We start from the raw sequence: 23116 nt of genomic DNA, 5'->3' as shown, positions 1-23116 counted from the left end.
ACACCACAAAGGCTGGTATCTGCTTTGGCAAGACTAAAGCAGCCATTCGTGTAGGCAGAACTATAGCGTTCTGTCTTGAGATCTAGCAGCAGAAATATTAAGGTATGATGTGATGTGAGTAGTGGGTCACCTATTGAAACTTGTGCTTTTAACATAACAATTTAAAAATCAACAAATTCAGTAGACATATAATGGAAGAGAATATAATGCATGAATCCAGGTTCATTAAACTAATGCATTTTTTGAAAAACAAAATATGACAGAACATTTCATTATGGACGCAGATATGAGAAAAAGTGTTATGCTGCTATTTAGAATGTGTCTTGTGTGTCATGGAATTGAAATATTTCCAAATCATCAATAATTAAAATGATGAGAATCCATCATTTCACTGACACTTCTACATGAAAAGATGGCCTATTTTAAATGTGCTCACACATATTCTTGTCAATCACAAGCTGTCATAGCAAATTATTTCATTTTGTAGATCACATGGTGGTTAGTAGAAAATATCTAGGCTTAAATTTAGATCTTAGGTGTAGTATCAAGAACTCATTTTATGCATTTTTTTCTGTGTCTACATCTTTACAATACAGGATATAAAAGGTTTAAAATCTTATTCATAATACTAAGTTTCACTTTTGGTTAACAAAACTCAGGACTGAAATGAATCACTGTAAATGATAATTCTGAAAGCCCAGTAATAGAATAAGATATATAGGAGAGAGTAGAAATATAAAACCAAAAATTTTTAAAGACAATCAGAGCTCCATACAATAGAACTTGGACCTAACGAATTAGGTCTAAATAGTGTTTTCCCCTCATTTTATTTAAGATATTCAGGCAATCACAGGGCACGAACCATTTATTATGCTATGTTTGCATTACTTACATACAGCTTCCAGCAGTTATAAAGGAGCTGAACTCATAAACCCCATGGATCTGATCCAAGATCCATGTGCTGTGTCACAATTAAGCAGAAGATTCAGGAAACTGTGAATAAAACCTAAACCACATAGCCATGAATCAGAAAACTTAATATGCCTTTTCAAACAATTCATTAACTGCATACTCATAATTTCAATGAATTATTAATAAATGTAAAAACTTTAAATGCCAGAAGTATAATACCTAAGAAGGCATCATTTTCAACAGTATTTATATAAAATATTTCTATATTCCTGATCTTTTCCTTATACAATTAATGTTTCTGCTTAAATATTCAACTTTAAAATGTAAGAATCATTCTAATACTGCATTTCAACAAGGAATGCTTCATGTCAGTCTTGACCTTGGCCTGACCTCCATATGAAAGCTTTGTGTTTCAAGGTATGCGATGAATAGCTCTCTGGCTTTCTATTAGATCCAATGCCACTGGTTGTCAACAGTGATGCTCAAAAGGCGTAGTAAAATAGTTAAAATATCAGAGATGTTCTGTCAGATTTTTTCTGCCTTAGCAAATCTGGAAATCGTTCTTAGGCAACTTCCTCTATCTACATTGCTTTTCCAATGAATAAGGAAAACCAATGAAGTATGGAAATACAATGGCCAAAATATATACGGACTTGTTTGGCCTTCCAATGCCAGAAATAAAATAAGATCCATTTGTAAAATAGTGTTCTCAGTTTGAAGGATTTATAACTTATCTACTCTGTTTAAGTTCCTTAAAGGCCAGGACTTTTATCCCTATGCTGGGCCACACATAGTAGGCACTCAGTAAAAATATGTTGATTTAAATTTTGATTTAATTGCATTAAATCAGAATTTAAATAAGAGATGAAAGAATAATGATAAAAAAGAAATCAGACTATGAGCCACAGCTTTTATCTTTCTCTGACCTGGCCTAGTATCTAGCACATACAGACTCTCAATAAATGTTTATTGAATGAGTAGAAGTCTGTAAATTAAAATAATGACCAGTTACCCATTATATATAAAATATTTATGCTCATTTAGAAAGATACATCAGTAACAATCAATTCTGCCAACTGTTTTCCCCTATTTACCTTTAGCATGTTCAATTTTCCAACTTCTGATCATGTATCTTTAAGTTTATCTACCACTTTCAAAGTTATTCATACAAGTTTATATTTTAATGGTACATTTGTGGCTAGTTGGAAAATTATCGATTTATCTATAAAACAGATGACAGAAAGGTAATCTTCAAGCTGATTTTGGTGGTTTGAAGAAGTGTATGTGAATATGTGAGTGATATGTAATATATCACTCACATCAAGTTAAATATTACCTTTCATATATAAATGTATATATATTTACATTTATATTCTTAACATTCTGAAAGAAACCAAACATCATTGTTTATCTATAAGCTTAACTTGGATGAATGGCTTTTCCCCATTATACTTATCCTAACTCTTTTTAATGGACATGAGATATGCTAGTCTGTGTCCAAGCTCACCTACAATTTCTTTTCTCAAAAGACAAGGCACATCTGCCACCTGCTCTACTCCGTGTCCCAGCAACAACTGTCGAGCAGCATAAAGATTGATTATCAGTCAAAAACCATTGCACAACACCAGATTTTGGTGGGTTAAGCTTGCTGATCCAGCAAGAGATGGTGTGAAATTTTCAGGAATGTGTGCCAACATTTTGGTGCTAAAAGAACAGCAGTGCATGTCACAGTGAAACACAGCCAAAGATATGCAGACAAAGCAGAGAAGTTTTTTGTTCTGGACTTGGCTTTTGAAAAGGATAAAAGAGAAAACAAAAGTAGGAGGAAATTAGTTAGTATATTTAAAATCATCCACCAAGCTCAGTCATGTGTGTGACATTATTATTTTAGGAATACATGTCCAGGAGATTTTCTTCTTAGCTTAGCTATAAATAATTTTATATGTCTCTTCCACAATACCATTATTCATATGAAAGGCAAGCATTTCTTATTAATAACAATAATCAAGGATCTTAATGAAGCAATCATTACAAATATATCTGAATTTTTTAAAGTCACAGAAAAGTATTTGCCCACTAAGACTCATGTTTTTATATAAGCAAATGATTCAACGAATATAAAATTAAGGCAGCCAGCCATATTTTAAACTTAAAGCAAAATGTGAAAAATATATGAGTCTACACTATCAGATAGGTAATTTTCAATAAGTATTATAGCAACAACCTTCTTCACAAGAACCAAATTATCTTAAATTTTCTATTGAATTCAAGAAATTGCTTATTTCCTGAAGATCAAGTTTATATAAGAGAGAAATGCTAGTATGACTTTATACAATAACATTAACAGAAGCGAGATTTTCATCACCTCATCTGTAATGAACTCCAGAATTACTTTTATTCTACTTATGCAATTACTGCCTAGACTTGCCTTTGATTCACTAGCTTTATAGAAGTTGCAGAAAAAAAAATTACTTCTAATAAAGTATAAAAAGCATAGGAAAGTACAGCAGTTAGACACACTGAATTTTTACGGCAAAGTCCTTATTCCTCATGTTATTTAAATCTGATTACTATACATAGCACTTGATACCAACCTCTAGGTACAACATGCTTGGAAGAATATTCTTAGATAGTAGTGCTTTTATTTCTCTCTTAAAATGTATTCTTATCCACTGAAGAAAGAAAAATGCTATTTTTTTTTTAATTTTAGAAAATCTCCACATTTCTGAAATGTTGGAAGAAATGAACTTTTTGGCAAACCTTAATTGAAAATATGTGTAGGATTATATTATACATTTTAAGGTAAAAAATAATCAAGCTGGAACATTTATTATGAAATGTGTTATTAGGAGAATCATATGTATATAAGAAATGTATGTTCATTATTGGCCACATTTTCATAATTATGTTGATACTATCTGAAAAAACACCAAGAATGTAAATGAATAAATGATACTTGAAACTTTGAACTATTTTCTGAGAGAATAAGTCTAATGAATTATGTCTGTTGAGTGTCACAGAAACTGAACAGTAAATTCAATAATCTCTGATTTAATTTATTATATTTTCACCATTTAACCTCCTGCAGGCTCCCTAATGTCTATTCAGATCTATATTAAATTAAGCACCAATGCTAATGAAGGGCAATAAACGTGGCTGTCAGTGGATTTTTCTTTCATTAAGCACATTATCCTCTTACTGAGCTGTAAATGCGTAAACATTAGTTTTGTTAAACCATGCAAAAAGACAGGATGAAAATCATTTTTTAATTGCACCCCTTAAGCAATTCAGTATGTGTGGGGGTAGGGTATTTTTTAAATCTTTTTTACCTTTAATTTTTTTGAACGGATTTAAAAAGGGCTCTCCCGTTGAAACATAAACATCGGCTTCATGGGGTATATCTTCAGGTTTGAGGGCTTCCTTGCCGTCTGCCAAGAACACTCGTCTTGCGGCCATGTTCAGATTCAGCTTTTCTGTGCACTGTTCCAGCAGCTAGAAGAAAGCAAGAGGTAAGTCAATGTGATTTACGACAAAGAAAGTAATATATTTCCCTCAAAACGAAAAGTTCTAATGATCAAAATAGAAACCCAACTGAGTCACTTGCCAAGTTTAGTAATTTGACCAATACAGTTATTTTCTAGCAGTTGAAAATATAGAAATAAAAGGTAAGTGACAACATGAAGCATATCTAATTATTGACTAATTTTAATATTTAAAATCTGTCATTTTAATAACTCTACAACGAGTATAATGCCACTTGCCATCTGTTAATTAATACGGCATATTGTAGTATATTGAATTTTTGGTTAAGGAAAGAGTGAAATTCGCTATGAAATTACATACGTATAAAGCAAGTCTGCAGGATTCAGGTTGTCTTAAAAGGAAATATTAAGATATTTCTCAATTTTAGTATATAGAAGAGAGTGAAGGGAAAGATGAAATAGTTGAAAGGACTTTGGAACCTAGTTACCAAGGGGGTGACTGTTCGGGGTACCAGTAACTTTCGGCGAAAGACTGTCTAGATTCCATTTTTGGTAAGCTGTTACTTAATGCACTCTTGTTTTGAAGTTTGTGTCTTTGAGACAATCTCTGCCATTCCAGGCTGCTGAATTTTAAAGAAGAAACTCTGCACCCTGCTGAAGAAAAAGAAAAACAGAAAAATTGATGCATGTTAATTAGTAAAAACTTTTAAATAAATATTCTTCTGGATTTTTTTAAACAGATATAAGCACTAAAGATTGTTCCTATGTACGTAAGTATACCTAACAATACTTTTTATAGGATAAGATTGTTGTTAACAGAGTAACACTGTCACTATTTAAATATTCAAAAAAATTTTAAACATGGTGTTTGCCAAAACTGCTCATATAAAACATATATATCAGAATAAATGATTTTTTATCACTTTACTCATAAAACACAACAGTCCTTTAAAAATATATATACCATATGCAACTAAAAATTACATATATATGATATGTTCTGATAGCAAAAAGTAGTAATATGGTCTTAATATCATGAAACAGCAAATGGCTAAGATTCTACACAAGTTTTCATGTTTATCAAAGTTCTTTAATTTTTTTAAAAAATGATTTAAAATTCAAAAATATTTTGATTCCGAGTTTAATTGTATTGCTCTTATTTCAAATTGTCTGGAAGTGGTGAAAGTGAAGATTTCTAAGTTTCATCTTCGGGCGAAACTAATTTTGATCTTTATAATTTTTCTCAGCAAAAGTATGTGGTAAACTAACATGTCAAATTTTCTTCATAATTCTCTAACCAAGTTAATTTGTAATGCCACAGAAGAGTAAACATTTTAAAATAAAATGTCATGTAAGTTAAAACACAACATATTCACATATTCAAACATCTGAAAATAGTGGGGTATTAGTTTCTTGGCTTGATTTTTGTTTTTACCAATATTTTCTTCTGTCTATGAACTCTTGTGTTAACAGTTTATGATAACAATCTTGACGTGAAAACATATTTACAAAATGGTTTTATAATAATGTCATTCAATTCAATTCTGTTTCAAACTATTGGTTAAATATCAAAAGAAAGCATTTTTATTTTTAAATAAGTTCATGTGAGCAAAGATATTTCATGATCCTAGCCTGATTCTGCTTCAGATATTCTTTTCAGAGTTTCTGATTACCCAGGTTGAAGTGTATCTCATATTTCCCACAGTGTAATTAACAACATTCTACTCTGGTGCTTTCAAAGAAAAAAACAAAAACAAAACCATAGAGATGTGTTACATTTTAATGTCTGAGATAGTCAATTGAAACATTATAAATTCTGCTCAAAGGAAAGAACTTCCACAGTAGGTTAAAAAGAACAGAGAACAGCTTTGATTACCTCAGTTGACCCACTGGAGCACTGACAGGTCTGTTTCTCTTGGATGCTGATATAAAACAAGAATTGTTTTTACTGTTTGATTTGTAGCTATCTAGGTCTGATATTTCATCATGGCTGTGATCTGATGCTGTTTGATGTGTGGCGCAATCTTGAAGTCCTGACCCTTCTGGTACTGCTGCTGAATGCACAAGTCTGTTGGGGCCAAACTGAGGCTGCAAATAATCATCAGTAGTTTTAATAACTGCTTTTGCTTGGGATGACATAAACTCTCTGGAAGAAACAATGCATGGAAGAATATAATTAATTGACTTGTAATCATTTATTAACAAATACCACATAATAATGAGTTGTGTGCTATCTGCTACACAAAATACTACACACTTAGCCATTATTTTGTTTAATGCCTACAATATTCCTGGGAAGTGGTTATTATTTTTATTCCCATTTTACAGATTTAAGAAATTGAGACTCAGTGGGGTTAATTAACTTGCCCAATGTCACATAATCAGTAACTGACAAGGTGGAAATTTGAACCCAAGCCTGTCCTGAAATAAAATTCACATTCATAACCATTAAGCTTCATTGCTTTACTTAATTCAACCAAAAGGAAGCTTGCATAATGTTTAAAACAATGTAAGTATAATTTTTAAATTCTTAGATCCACTTTATTTTCTAATACTTACTTAATACTCTGCTGCTAAAAAATATGTGGGTCCTACCCTCAAGAAACTTGCAAACAATCCCCCAATAGAGAATATATGTTAAATAAACTGAAAATGAGTGTGTATTAACCTTAAAGATGAAAAGAACCCATTGAAGGCCATTTTAGAACGGGTGGGAATAAAGTTGGTAAAGCCTTCACAGCAGACCTGAGATTAGCCTAACTAACTCATCTTGGTTTGTTCAGGACTATCCTGGTTTTGGCACTGATGGTCACACATTCCAGGAACTCCCTCAGTCTCAGATAAACTGGGTCAATTGGTCACCCTACTGATATTTAGGCAGAAGAGTATTATTTGGATGAACTATGACATGTGAACAGGGGACCACATGACCTGGAAGAATATATTAATCTATGTAGACACCAGGTTGGGAGGATGAATAGGTATAGAATGTACTGGTATGATAAAATAAAATAAGTTTCAATATATTTGCAAATATTGAGCTCTGTGGTGATCAGGCATAGAGGATAGTCAGGTTCCATTTATTACCATAATTAGAATTATCTTTGCACAAACCAAATATGCTTCTTTCCAATTTGCTCATTCCTCAATAGTTATTGCATAATATAACCCCCCTGAAACACACCCCCAATTATAAATTAACATATGTTCAGTGTTGAAAGCTCAGCAGGGACTGCCCCTCCTCCAAATCTTTCACATCCACAAATGTCATTACAATCACAATTATTTCTTCCAGCCTGCCCTCTTTATGCTCACAAACAAGTAAAATGGTCAATTATTTTCTCTGAAAAAATGAATGGTAGTCACACGTCTGAGGGAAAACAGATGTTTGTGTGTGTGTGTGTGTGTGTGTGTGTGTGAGCTCACGCAGTGGACCCAGGGGAACTACACCTCTGGAATCCAAGCAGTTGTATTCTGCTGTTGTTGTTATCACATGCTTCTATCCAAGTCTGCTCTGGACTGAGTACAGTACCGGGGACAGGAGCGGCCTTCCCTATGTTCTGAAGACCTAACCAGGTTCAAAACTGTGGCAAAGAGCGCCTTGAAAGGGTCTTTGGACTCTAGCTCTGGCAAAGGTGGGACCTCCCTTCAGACCACCTAAGCCACTCAGATTTTGATAACGGTGGTAAGTGATGGCATGTGGTAGCAGTCATTTCAAACTGGCAGTGTTTCTGCAGCAACAGCAATGGAGCTTCACATGGTCACCAAGCTCTTCAACCTGGGGGAAGACTGGTAAACAGCCAGGGGAAAGAATCACAGATCTCATCAACAGTTCCAAGTTTCCAATAAATAGTTACTTGAAGAGCAGATTCCCACATTTTTTTAAAAAATGGAATTCCCTACTTAAAAGTAGAATAAGGTGTCTTTTTAAATGAATATATTTTGTTCATTGTGAAATATTCTTATAAATATACTAATGATTTTAATATAATAATCCATTATTCCACCACCACAAGGCAAAAGATTTTTATTTTTTCATATTCTAAAGTTTTAATCATGTTATATCCTCAATTCTATTGCCTTCTGACTAAATACTGTTTTTCATGGTATTCACTAAATACCATTATTCATGTTGCTCTATGTTCTGTATGGATTTTATTGGAATATAATATTTTATCAACTATATTGATATAGCCTTCTTGTACCTAGTTATGCATAGGATGTCTATCATTTTTGTTTATACCACACATCTTCCCCGTCTTCTGGTAACAGCACTTGCTTTCTTTTGGGAATGCAAACTCTTCCCAACTCCACATCATCCTGATAGCGTAAGGACAAGAGATTATAGGAGATTTACCCAGTGAATAGTAAAAATAATTAAATTTAAATATATGGTTCAACTTTATAATTTATATCTGAAAGTGGGAGAAGGGGTAGTTTTTCATGTTAAAGAGTTAATATTATTCGTCCACTATGAATAGTCTTCAGCTTTGATTTGTTTTACAACATTGATGACAGGTTTTCAGTAATTCCTTTTTTTTTTTTTGAGAAGGAGTATTGCCCTGTCACCCAGGCTGGAGTGCAGTGGCGCCATCTCAGCTCACTGCAACCTCTGTCTCCCAGGTTCAAGCGATTCTTCTGCCTCAGCCTTCTGAGTAGCTGAGACTACAGGCACATGCAACCACACCTGGCTAATTTTTTGTATTTTTAGTAGAGACGGTGTTTCACCATGTTAGCCAGGATGGTCTCGATCTCTTGACCTCATGATCCTCCCACCTCAGCCTCCCAAAGAGCTGGGATTCCAGGCATGAGCCACTGCGCCCGGCCTCAGTAGTTCTTACAGAGTCTCAAACTCATCTTTCTTATAACAATTGATATGTATTTCATAGCTTGTTAGGTGTTGGAGAGGATGATCACATACCCTTGCAAAGCCAACTTGTTCCATGTGGGAATTAAACCCACATAGTCAGTTTGCTAAATTGGTGCTGGAATGAAAGGTGTTAGGTTCATTTAGCTTTAAAGAAACAGAGAGGCACACTTAGGCTTCAAGTGATAAGGCTTATTATCAAGATACATAGAAAGTTACAAAAGTAAATAAAACCACTCCTGCAGGGCACAAAAATTGGAAGGCCATTCATGGCTGTCAAGGATACATTAGTGACTTAATTCTAGTAGACTCCATGCTTTTTGACTCAGCACCTCCTATCTCCTTCTGGGTCTACCTACCTCTTCTTCATACATCATGATTGCCTGATTTACCTCTATCCTCCTCCTCTTTCCTCATGGCTTCTGCTAACTTCCTCTATGTGTCTCATTTCTATGCTAAATTACTTTCTTCAGTCTCTGTCTATATGACTTACATTCAAGTTCCTCAAAGAGTTTAATTTCATCACTACCCAGGATAGGACACCCCTGTTGAGTAAAACTCTTATGTGAGGCAACCTCATGCTACTGGCAAGCCTGCATATGGGAAAGTACCTATTAATGGCCCAGCTAGAGATAGGACAGCAGGATGCACACTGGAGGTACACAGGAGGTAGGGTGATATGGGCTCTCAGTGCCTCCCAAACAGGTAAAACATAATTGGCAGGGGACTTGCATGGCCTGTCTTGTACACTAAGATGAGCAGAGACACGATATATTGATTGATTTTAAAAGTATTCACTAAAATACATCATACAATTTAAATTTCTGCCACAAGTGTTTAAATGTAACAACTGCTGAAACAGTGCTCTGATTCTTTTGATTATTTTAATATTAGTCATCCATTTCTAATCAAAGAGGAATATAAGAATACAGTACCATGATTGCAGGCCCAGTCTCTGGACCATTTGGCTCAATAATCTATGCCAATGTTGGCCCAAAGGGATATGGATCAAACGGAAGGATTGTGCTCCTTGACAATCCTAAAGATGCCAATCTTGAGGGTGAAGAATTTAATACAAACTGCCAGCATGATAACCTGATCATCATAGTACAGGAATTTATTACTCCCTCAAAATCTTCCCCATTTATTACTGAGAGTCCTCAAAGTGGTACATTATAAATTTCGAAAAGTATCTCCTACGTACCTATAAAAATATGTTGGTAAGAGTCACAGCTGTTTCCACTCTCTTCTCTCACTGCCTCTCTGCTGCCATGACCAGTCACAAGAACAATGAGGTCCATGCCAAGGTGCTACCTCAGAGTGTTCCCAAAGACTCTAGTGCCTGGGGCCAGAACAGTCTAGTACAGGGATGATGAAAAGAGACATCCCTCCAACCCTGTCCTATTAAGTCACTGAAACTCTGAAGCAGTTCAACTTGTGTGTAGAGCCCCAAGGAGTCTTCTTTCAACAGTCCCCTCAGCTTTTGGCCCTTACTTGCCCAATTATAGGGACTCTCATCCAGGCCAGGCAAGGTATAAATCATATATCATGCCCTTCGTATTGACAATGATAATAACAATACTAATAGCTAATGCCTACATAGCATTTATGTCAGTCACTGTTCTAAGCATTTTATATTTATCATTTAATCCTCACAACAGCCCTATATTATTATTCCCCTTTTCCAGATGAGTAAACCAAGGGCTTATGGTATTTGAACTTATATCTACAGTCTTACTGTCATGGTTAATTTTATGTGTCAACTTGACTAGGCAACAGGATGTCCAGATATCTGAGGAAACATTATTTCTGGGTGTGTCTGTGAAGATGTTTCCAGAAGAGATTAGCATATGAACTGGTGGACCAACTAAAGCAGATGGCCCTCCCCAGGGCAGGTGGGCATCATTCAATCTGTTGAGGGCCTGATTAGACCAAAAAGGCAAAGAAGGTTGGAATCTGGCTTCTTCTGCCTTACTGCTTCAGCTGGGACATTAATCTTCCCTGTTCTGGTCACTCTTGGTTCTCAGGCCTTCAGAGTCAAATTGGAAACTACACCAATGGCCCTCTGTCCCTCAGGCCTTTGAACCACACCACTGGTTTTCCTGGGTCTCCAGCTTGTAGATGGCTAATCATGAGACTTCACAGACTCCATAATCAGGTGAGCCAATACCTTATCCTATATATATATAATATATATACAAAATATGCAGTATATGGACTGGACATGGGGGCTTATGCCTGTAATCCCAGCACTTTGGGAGGCTGAGGTGGGAGGATTGCTAAAATAGGAAGTTCAAGATCAGCCTGGGCAACATAGCGAGACCTCATCTCTAAATTACAAAACATTTTAAAGTCAAATAAAATATTTCTTTTAAAGTATAAATTTAAAACAAAATAAAATAAAATAAACTATTATAACCTATTGGTTCTGTTCCTCTGGAGAACCCTAATACATTTGCTATTTGTTTTCTGTTTTACCTATCTGTTCTATGCTCCTTTTCACTTCTTTGTTGTCTTTGCTTAGATTAAAAAATAATTTTCCATTATTTCATTTCCCCTTCTATTAGGTTGTATGTTATACATTTGCTTAACTTTATTTTTACTGGTTACACTAGCCATTACAATATGAATCCTTGTCCCATTAAAGTTTAACAAAATTACTTACTCATTACTTTCCAGACAATGCACAAACCTTAAAATACATTCTATCTGTTTATTGTTGCTTCCTAGGGCTGATGAACAATACTTTTGTTCCCATTTTCATTAATAGGTGCATCTGTCTTTCAGGGGTCCTGGCTTTATGCAGGGAGCTCAGCTCCAAAGTCTTCCTTGCTTGAGCTTGAGGTTTTGCATTCTGTTCTTCCTGTGCTTCTTGAGAACTATTAATTATATACATTTTATGTTATAATTTATTTTAAGATCTACATTTTTAAGATCTACATTAAGATCCATACAGCTATCTTTTCTAAAATTCAGTAAGTTGTATGATAGTTTGGCTGAATTTTGTCTTTCCTAACTGATACTAAATTTAGTTCTATGGTTACTTTTATTTATTGGCTCATATGCAGTCTCCATGAATAGGTATAGTTCCTTTCCATGTGAATTCCTAAACCAGTTGTTCTAGAAAATGGTCTTTTGTCCAAAGACAAAAACAAAAACAAAAAAACAAAACAAAACCCTCACCTTCTCCCCACCTACTGTTGAGATTTTCCATAACATTCTGGAATCTGGGCTAATTTTATAACATAGATTTTCTTTTTAATATTTCTGTCAGATTGATCATCTTGTCCTGGAAGTGTGTATGTCTCTACTGCAAATTTTTCATTGCATCTGTAAATAACTCACATATAAACAGACAAAGTAGTTCCTTTTTCAGTATGATTTCTATGCCAACCCCATATGATGGAATGTGTTTCCTCCCTGTGCATCCATACCTGCTCTGGAAGATTTGATAGCCAGAATTACTATATCTCTTTGGTTATTTCCTATCATATAAAATGCTAGCCCTTAAATTCTGTCAAATATTTCAATTTATCATTGTATTATTTAATCTTTTGCCATGATATAGAAGCATTCTTTTTAAGCCTGAAGTTTAAATTCCACTGAAATGGATTAATACAAAAACGTTAATCATATTACTTCATAAGTACACTTCCTTTAAAAATCTATTTATATATCTAACCTACTACGTACCACTTACTTCTCCAACCATTATTAGTTGTACATCTATTGAAGCACAACAAACTACCACAAAATTCGTGGCTTAAAATAACATCTATTTCTTAGCACACTATTTCTGTAGGTCCAGAGTCTGGGCAAAGCTTAGCTGGATCCTCTGTTCAGGATCTCACAAAGCTGAAATCAAGGTGTCAGGTGGGACTGCAGTCTCATCTGATGCTCAGGGTCCTCTTTCAAGCTCATTCAGGTTGTTGCCAGAATTCAGTTCTTGACTGCTATAGAACTTATATTGACTATCATCTTTTTTGAGGCCAGCAATAGCTTAGCTTTCTAAGTTGTCTGTCTATGATCTCTATCATTTAAGAGTTCATCTGATTAGGTCAGGCACACCCAGAATAATCTCCCTTTTAATTAATTTAAAGATAACTGATTGTGTCACTTAATGACATCTGCGAAAATCTTTTCTCTTTTGCCACATAATGAAACTTAATCATGATGGCGATATCTCATTGTATTTACAGGTCCTAAAGATCTTAAACATTGTGGAATTTACAACCCTCTTGATATTTCAGAGTAGCATTTAATTATGCTTACTCTCTGAAATTTTCATTAAATCTAGTTTACAATTTTGCTTCACAAAGCAACAACTAAGTAATCTTTAAGGTCTAAAATATAAGAAAATATTCTTAGGAAGGACTACAGGAAAAAACAGGTAAGTAGACCATAAGAATTAAGGAGATGACTACAGATTTGATAAGAACAAATTTTCTCCTCATTTCCTCTCCTTAATGGCATTAATAAACCTTAGTGACTTTTTATAGCAATTTGAAGAAAACTCCTAGTAAAATCATACTTCTTGGTCTCACATTCAACAATTTCTACCAAGTGGTGCTGCTCATTACTCCCCTGTAATATCCCTCAGCTATAACTGCACCACATTGCCTTCCATAGTTCCTATCTGCATATCTTTTTACCAATAGTGTTCACTCAGCTAATCTATACCTATTACTGTACTCCTTTCAAAAAATAAATATTCAATAAATGTTAATCTCAACTCAGAATTTACATTTTCTAGAACCTCTTTCATAATAACATTAATTGTCAGGTGAAAGAGAGAACTATTAAATAGTTACACATATAAATTTGCAATTACTGATCATGATTAGCTCTGAAGGAAAAGCCCTGGTTACTGAAGGGAAAAATTCCAGGGGTTAGGGTCATGGAAAAGGCCTCACCAAAACTGTTCAGGATGGCAGGACACATAAGAGAAGATAATCCCACCAGATCCTAGTTATTCCTTATTCCAAATCATTTCCCCAGGCCCTTTGTAAAAATTGATGTCCTGTTTTGCATATTGCCATGTTTTCTTTGTTATCTGTTATATAATTTCAGATGATTTCAGATCTCACTCTGCAAGAGTAAGATCGTTGTTTTACATCTGCTATATTTCCACAGGAACTCAACCAGTGGTTGATATGCAGGAATTATTTTTTGATAATTATGACAGCATGCAAAAATGTATCAAAATGCCACTGAAAAGAAACAAACACAATTTAAGAAATAAAATAAAAGAAAGCTGAAGCCAAGAGTTATGTCAGGTAATGTTGATTATCTGTCTAAGTCATTTACCCCATTTCTTCTTGGATAAAGTCTCAGTTATTTTTAAGAATTCATCTTCCTTATATGCCCATGGAAAGTATCCTATGATCAGCTCCAGTGAGTAAATCTTCAATGGTCTAAAGCCAATGATGGTAATTTCATTTCCCTTGACCCTGGCAGGTTAAGTAATCTGCTTGTGACCTAATTTTGGCCAATGAGACATAATAAATCTTTTAGAGAAAGGTTATTTGCCCTCATGAAAAAGAGATGTAAGTGATCAAACATTCATCTTTTTTACTCGGACATTGCTGAGTGAACATGTGATGAGCCATCTTGCAAGCAGGAGGGGTCAAGCCAAAGGATCTAGCCAATATTCTGAGGATGGCAGAGGGAAAGACACAATGAGCCAGACTTTTTGATAACACTGCTGAACTGCTGAATTTAACCCTAAAATTGCTCTCTCTCTGAATTCTTCTTACATGAAATAACAAATGTTCCTCATTTTTAAGTCACTTTCAGTTGAATTTTGTTACTTTCCACTGATAGTGGCCTAACTTATATAGTCAGCTTTCCACTACTGCATTAAATGTAATGGACATGTGGTATAATGGAATTGATAATCCGAATTACTTTTGCTTTTAGTTTTATTAAACACCTTTACTAATGTTGAATTAATTTCATAATAAGATAAAATATAAACTATCTGCTATTTTCTGAAAATTCTACTTTTACTTAATCAGGAACATGTCACCAGAAATTTCAGCATAAGCATAAAATGACATGGAGTTTTGATTTTCCCTCTTTATGAAACACAAAACATCCTTGTTACATTTAGATTTCTATGGCATAAATTTGCATGTGGCTAATAATTCTATTCTTAAGCAGGAAATGTGGCTACTTTGACAGACCGTGGCTCCAAAACAAACATGCAGGTCTAAGTTATCACATAATTTGGATGTGAATTCAACAGCAGGATAATGAAATGACAGTTGCCAAGGATTTGTACTTGCTGTCGCTTCATACTAGTGTTGCCTGTCAAAATGTCTCTTTTTCTTATACAGAAGCCATAGAATTTTTATGGATAGCAATTACTTACAATACGAAATGAAGTACATCAAATCTAACAACCACTCTTTAGCCCTTCATTATTTGGTAGTCTCTTTGTTAAATGTAGTCAACCATTTTCATCTAAATTATTTATTTATACTGTATATTTGACAAGCATATATTTCTTGCTTTAAATTCTTATGGCATTTAAACCTTCCTGAAGAGTTTCTTTTAATATTATCATTTGTAAAACTTATCTTTATTATAGTACCATTTTAATGGTAATTAAGCTCTCAAATTGAAATATATACAAATAAAATATAAACATAAAGCAAAATGACCATAAGTATGTTCAATAATGAATCATCAGTTTAAAATACTGGAATACAACCAATAAAAGAAATAACCCTACTTATGTTTGGTGAATGCAAGCTTTTATAAAATTTCTTAAGCACACAAAGCACAAAGATTTTATTAAACTTCATCCTGCCCTTTCTCCAACTTGCTTAAACTTCCAAAGATACAAATAACTTTCTCCAATTGCTAGATTATCTGATAAAATACAATTTAAACATCATAGAAAATGAGTAATAAAAGTAAAAAATTCCCCACAAGTTTTACTTCCAATTCCAGAAGAAAATGCAATTCTAATTTGGCCTAAAATGTTTATAAGGGTTTTCCAACTGCAGAGCAATTTCAGGATATTTTATAACACATAACAAATTTTACTTGCAACTCAATGACTGAATAATAACCAAAATGTTATGTTCAAACTACATATATACTACATAGAAGATATTCAATAAGTGTTTGTTAAGTTAAACTTGTTTACTTTTGCAGAAGAAAAACTTCTAAAGAAGAAGAACAATTTCCAAAATTCATAAAGACACATCTGAGCATAGCATCGGGGGCATAAATAATTCCACCCAAAGGAAAAAAAAGTTTTTTTTACTTGTGTAAAAGTATATAGGAATAAAAATAAGGCATATGTGAAATTTAAAACTGAGGGGTTATAAATATTATGTACAACTTTTCCAGAAGAAAATTTTCAAAAGAAACAATGATCTAGTCTTTTAAGATTTTATAAAGAAAATATTATATTTATATGGAGATCTGCAGAAATATTTTTAAAAGCTTGAAGGAAAAAATCTGGAAAAAGATTATGAACTGGAGAAAGTATAATTTGTTGGGTAGTAGCAGGAGTCTAAAACAGTGAAGGTGTTAGCATGCTTCATTCACTATTGTTTCCTCTCATTCTCATCTGCCACTCATTCCATGGTGGGAATCGACAGTTCATTTTTGGAATGATGAAGTTGCTAAACTTAAACTGTCCATAGAAAAGGCAATGGATTTAAATGTTTATATTTCAAAAACAATCTAAGATTCATTCCAAGTAAAAGTACCCAAGATAAATGACTTAAACAGTGACTGAATAGATTAGGTGTCTGTTAGTATCCTTGAAAGCAAGATTTGCTTGTGAAAAAGTAGCCTTGATAATGTACAACAACAACAAAAAAATGGTTAGTACTTACTTTTTAAAAACTGATTTCAGTTCTCATTTAATTTACTAAAAGTAATTTTCCTCCTCAGGGACTTGTAAGAGTTGGTAATGCTTTATATTTCTGATAAATGCTGTAGTGTTAAATCCATTTGAGTTCATACCATACCTTCTTTACTACTACTGAGCTGCCAGCAGGATAAAAAATACTATAACTTCCCATTATAAAAATCATTAAATTACATCCCTTAGATGATCATTGGCTGAAAATCATTAAAACAACATATTTTACATGTGAGATGGAAAAATTTACTAATTGTTTACAACATTCTCCTAATGCAAAAATGCAATCGTAATTTGGAGATCTTCCACTTCAGCATTTGGAGTGCTGGATATGAACATGGTGAAACTATGCCTGGATACCTGTTACTAAAAAATAACTGATTTTGTCATCCATGTCTCCAAGTCATCCATGTCTCCAAGACTATTTTCCGATTCTGGGTCACCTGGGAATGCATCAGACTACAGCTGAGCAGGAAAAGTTTACTATTGTGCTACTTTCCTAGAAGCAGCCACAGAAATGAGGCAATATTTTTTTTATTCACATGACCTCCAAATGGTGAGTCAAAAATGAGAGGATGAAACCTCTGGCATAATAAGCTGAAAACATTTATAATGTTGGTGTTAGTTTTCTTGCGAGGGGGCATGTCCTGGCACAGAGGTTTTCACTCTGTTATAAGCAAATGCAGCATGGAGTGACAGCAGAGGAAACACATGGAAAGGAAGAACAGAGGGAAGGAGAGTGGATAATGTAAATATAATGAAAAGCAAACTGACAGCATCAGATAATAACAAGAAAATAAAGTGGTCACTATATGGCTACTTTGAATGGACTTAATATATATACATATATATAGGCACATTTTGTAAAAAGTGCAATGTATTAATGAAGAAAGCACAATCTCTGTAATACAAGTAGGAAAAATAAATTGACTATATTTTAATAATTACTTCTCATAAAAAGACCACAAAGATGGTAGAAGAAAGGTAGCAAGGAAAACAAGAATGAGACAAAAGAAGTTTTAACCTCAATCAGGGGGTAAATGTCCTTACTCATAGAGAAAATTGCCTCTCTCTGATAATCATATTAATACCAATGACTCTTAAATTACCATTAGCCTTTATGAACTTTCAGGTTGAACCCTTTATGAACCCCTTTCAGGTTGAAACTCATCATTTTCTTTTTCATGAAGGTAAAAGACCTCTGAGCATTGTCTACAGCTTTCCATTTGATTGTCAAGAAGAGGGTTACTTCATTTTCTTGGTTTATCATAATCAAAGTTGATGGTAACAGGCAATAGTGACAGAAAAGAAGTTAGGATTCAAACAAAGAAACAAAAGAAGCACAATGAAACAGAAACTATAAAAAACAGGCAGTAGGAAAGTGTCACATGAGAAGAAAGACTGACATATAATGAAAAGGACAAATAAAGCCAGTGTTAAACTGACTAACAAAGAAAGCAAATAGGAAAAAAGCAGGAACAGACTGAATAAGTGAAAATACATTTAGCTTTACCAGAAAAAAATAAAGTAGCAAAAATGCACAAAAGTAGTTAGAATAAAAAGCGAATGTATTACCATTTTGAAGTAGCAAATTGGAAATAAATAAATATTAAAGGCAATAAAATATGTGCAAGTACACATGATATTAGAATTGGCATTTGTAAAAAGGAACATTTAATCCTATTTAGAATATTTTTCTAATAAGTCATGAGTGACTTATGTCCCTACAATATAACATACAGGGTATTCATTTTTTTAAAAGTTGCATTGTATAGAGGATCTCATACACTACTAATATGCACTTATAGCTGAGACGAATAAAGCAAAACAAATTAGCTGAAAGTCAAGGTTTCACTTTCCTCTTAACCTAGTGACACACACACACAAATAAGCAAACACTCAAACTGGTCTAGGAAATAAATACGATCTAGGATTTCCATAAGAAGATTAACATAATCCTTAATTTATGAATAATTTATTGATTTTCTTACAGTCTCAGTTTTCTACTTAACATAAAGACTATGGCATCACACTTAGCCAGCCAATAGTTTATCAATGTATGACAAATACCTTTTAGTTCTTTCACTTTCTAACAGAGAAAAGCACAGGAAGAATACCCCTGTCTCCTCTGTTTTATACTTCTGATAAATGCTGTAGTGTTAGATCCATTTGAATTCATATCATACCTTCTTTACTACTACTTACTAGTTGTGTGAGCTTAGTCACGTTAATCAACCTCTCTCTGCCTTTGTTTCCTCATAGGTAAAACAAAGGTATTGAGACTACCGTCTGTCTTATATTCCTCCTAGTGTTTTCTTTGTTTTGGTTTGTTTTGTTTTGTTTTTTAGATAGAGTTTCACTCTTTTCGCCCAGGCTGGAGTGCAATGGCGTGATCTTGGCTGACTGCAACCTCCAACTCCTGGTTCAAGAGATTCTCCTGCCTCAGCCTCCCGAGTAACTGGGATTATGGACATACGCCCTGTTATTTTTTTGTATTTTTAGTAGAGACGGGGTTTCACCATGTTGGTCAGGCTGGTCTCAAACTCCCGACCTCAGGTGATCTGCCCACCTTGGCCTCCCAAAGTGCTGGGATTACAGGCGTGAGCAACTGCACCCAGCCTCTAGAATTGTTTTCAGAACAAAATTGATATAATGCAGGTTAAGTGCTAAGCATAGTGACTGGCACTTAACAAGTACTACCTGCCATTATCGTTATTATCATTATGCTACCTGTTCAAGTCAGGTCCCAGAGATAATTTATGTTTACTGCATCATCTACATTTTTTTCTTCCCATAAAGTAGAAAAAAGGAAGGGCTCTACTCTAAGCAACAACCTCCATAACTCAACACATCTCAGTTACTTATTTATATCACCTGTACTCAAACTTTTTTTTTTTTTGAGACAGGGTCTCACTCTGTCGCCCAGGCTAGAGTCAAGTGGCATGATCTCACCTCACTGCAACCTCCACTTCCTAGGATCAAGCGATTCTCCTGCCTCTGCCTCCCGAGTCACTGAGATTACAGGTGCTTGTGATCATGTGTGGCTAATTTTTTTGTATTTTTAGTAGAGACGGGGTTTCACCATATTGGCCAGGCTGGTGTCGAACTCCTGACCTCAAGTAATCCACCTGCCTAGGCCTCCCAAAGTGCTGGGATTACAGGCATGAGCCACCTCACCCAGCCAAGACTGATTGAACATTTAAACTGCTTTCTAGAAACACTTTTATCCCCTTCAGTATTTAGTTTAAGCTGCTGAAATAATGTTCTTACCTTGGTAAATCGTTCAAAATATATTTGCAAACTGGGTTTACAGTATTCCCATCCAAGGTGCCTTCAGGACTACTTTGCTGTAATACTTTCATTGTTTTAGTCAAGGGGGATAAGGAAGACTGAGATAGTGCTTCTCTGTGATCTTCTGCTCCTATTTTTGCCATTTTCAGCTAAAAATGATAAAGAATGTTATTTAATTTTAAATGTAAAAGCCTACTAGATTACAAATAGAGGCTGGGTATTAATTACAACTTACTTGTCATCATGTTATTCTAGATCATACAGCAATTACTAAATGTGAAATTCCCTTAGAAATTAACAGATGAGAGCCTAAAGAAAGAAAAAAAATATGAATCTAAGTCTGTGATTTGTATAATACTGTTTAAGAATGAAAAAAATGGGCCGGACGCGGTGGCTCACACCTGTAATCCCAGCACTTTGGGAGGCTGAGGCGAGTGGATCACGAGGTTAGGAGACAGAGACCATCCTGGATAACACGGTGAAGCCCTGTCTCTACTAAAAATACAAAAAAAAAAAAAAAAATTAGCCGGGTGCGGTAGTGGGTGCCTGTAGTCCCAGCTACTCAGGAGGCTGAGGCAGAAGAATGGCGTGAACCCAGGGGGCAGAACTTGCAGGGACCGTGCCACCCAGCCTGGTCAACAGAGCGAGACTCTGTCTAAAAAAAAAAAAAAAAAAGAAAAGAAAAAAAATGCTGGTTTTTGCCAAAACATTTTAATTTTTGGCTATTTCGGAAACTGCTTATATAAGCAAAATTGTATGTGAAATATGTTACTGAAAAGCAACACCACAAGGCTTTTTTTTTTTTTTTTTTTTTTTTTTTTTTGTCTGTCCTTCATCCTCTTTTTCAGAACCTGATTCCTGATGGTCTGTCAATTATGTGGCCCTTGCCTTCAAGGCCATGGAAATGGAATGTCTACAAGGCTAGTCAATCAAATGCCCATTCTTCCACCATTACAGAGATTGGTAAATCAGAGTCCTGATGAAGAAAGCAGCAGGGCTCCATTCTCCCTGGATGCTAGCTTTAAGAAAAATGCAAACTCCCCCACTGAGATGAAGCTGAAAGATATGAAAGCAGATAAATTAAGAGGTAGAAAGAGACATAAAGGTGAGATTCCTGGTGATGACTTTGAATCCCTAAAACCAGCTATTAAAAACAACCACCTCTTTAGTTTCCTTGTACATGAGCCAACAATTTTCTTTCTTTGCTTAAGCTAGTTTGGAGTTGGGATTTCTTTTCTTTTTTTTTTTTTTTTTTTTTATATACTTTAAGTTCCAGGGTACATGGTGCACAATGTGTGGGGTTTGTTACAACATATACATGTGCCATGTTGGTTTGCTGCACCCATTAACTTGTCATTTACATTGGGTATTTCTCCTAATGCTATCCCACCCCCTGTCCCACACCCCATGACAGGCCCTGGGGTGTGATGTTCCCTGCCCTGTGTCCAAGTGTTTTCATTGTTCAATTCCCACCTATGAGTGAGAACATGCCGGTTTTGGTTTTCTGTCCTTGTGAGAGTTTGCTCAGAATGATGGTTTCCAGCTTCATTCTGTCCCAGCAAAGAACATGAACTCATCCTTTTTTATGGCTGCATAGTATTCCATGGTGTAATATGTGCCACCATTTTCTTAATCCAGTATTATCACTGATGGACATTTGGGTTGGTCCCAAGTCTTTGCCTATTGTGGAAATAAGTGCCACAATAAACATACGTATGCATTTGTCTTTTATAGCAGCATGATTTATAATCCTTATAACCAGTTAAACAGGAATCACTGGGTCAAATGGTATTTCTAGTTCAGATCCTTGAAGGAATCGCCACTGTCTTCCACAATGGGTTGAACTAGTTACCTCCCACCAGCACTGTAAAAGCGTTCCTGTTCCTCCACATCCTCTCCAGCACTGTTGTTCCTGACTTTTTAATGATTGCCATTCTAACTGGTGTGAGATGGTATCTCATTGTGGTTTGATTTGCATTTCTCAAATAACCAGTGATGATAGCATTTTTTCATTGTGTCTGTTGACTGTATAAATGTCTTCTTTTGAGAGGTGTCTGCTCATATTCTATGCCCACTTTTTGGTGGGGTTGTTTCATTCTTATAAATTTGTTTGAGTTCTTTGTAGATTCTGGATATTAGCCCTTTGTCAGATGGGTAGATTGCAAAAATTTTCTCCCATTCTGTAGGTTGCCTCTTCACTCTGATGGTAGCTTTTTTTTGCTGTGCAGAAGTTCTTTAGTTTACTTAGATCCCACTTGTCAATTTTTACTTTTGTTGCCATTGCTTTTCATGTTTTAGTCATGAAGTCCTTGCCCATGCCTATGTCCTGAATGGTATTGCCTATGTTTTCTTCTAGGGTTTTATGGTTTTAGGTCTAACATTTAAGTCTCTAATCCATCCTGAATTAATTTTTCTATAAGGTGCAAGGAAGGGATCCAGTTTCAGCTTTCTACATATGGCTAGCCAGTTTTCCCAATACCATTTATTAAACAGGGAATCCTTTCCCCATTTCTTGTTTTTGTCATATTTGTCAAAGAGCAGACGGCTGTAGATGTATGGTGTTAATTCTGAGGCCTCTGTTCTGTTCCATTGGTCTATATCTCTGTTTTGGTACCAGTACCATGCTGTTTTGGTTACTGTAGCCTTGTAGTATAGTTTGAAGTCAGGTAGCGTGACGTC

At 34.9% G+C, this 23116-nt stretch overlaps 1 protein-coding gene across 1 annotated transcript in view; it reads right to left on the bottom strand.

Annotated features, from left to right (window-relative positions):
* LOC108537959 (doublecortin domain-containing protein 1) overlaps positions 1-23116 on the bottom strand; it is a 69337-nt gene that overhangs the window by 12767 nt on the left and 33454 nt on the right. Inside the window, 5 exon segments of the mRNA XM_017885737.1 lie at positions 4242-4404; positions 4883-4966; positions 4969-5038; positions 6262-6540; positions 20417-20586. Coding sequence (XP_017741226.1) covers positions 4242-4404; positions 4883-4966; positions 4969-5038; positions 6262-6540; positions 20417-20580 — 760 coding nt within the window. The 5' untranslated portion in view covers positions 20581-20586.

The sequence above is a fragment of the Rhinopithecus bieti genome, unplaced genomic scaffold (assembly GCF_001698545.2).
Source record: "Rhinopithecus bieti isolate Rb0 unplaced genomic scaffold, ASM169854v2 scaffold_13558, whole genome shotgun sequence".
In the NCBI taxonomy this organism is placed as follows: domain Eukaryota; kingdom Metazoa; phylum Chordata; class Mammalia; order Primates; family Cercopithecidae; genus Rhinopithecus; species Rhinopithecus bieti.
The sequence above is the reverse complement of the archived record's forward strand: the minus strand, read 5'-3'. Positions and strand labels throughout refer to the sequence as shown.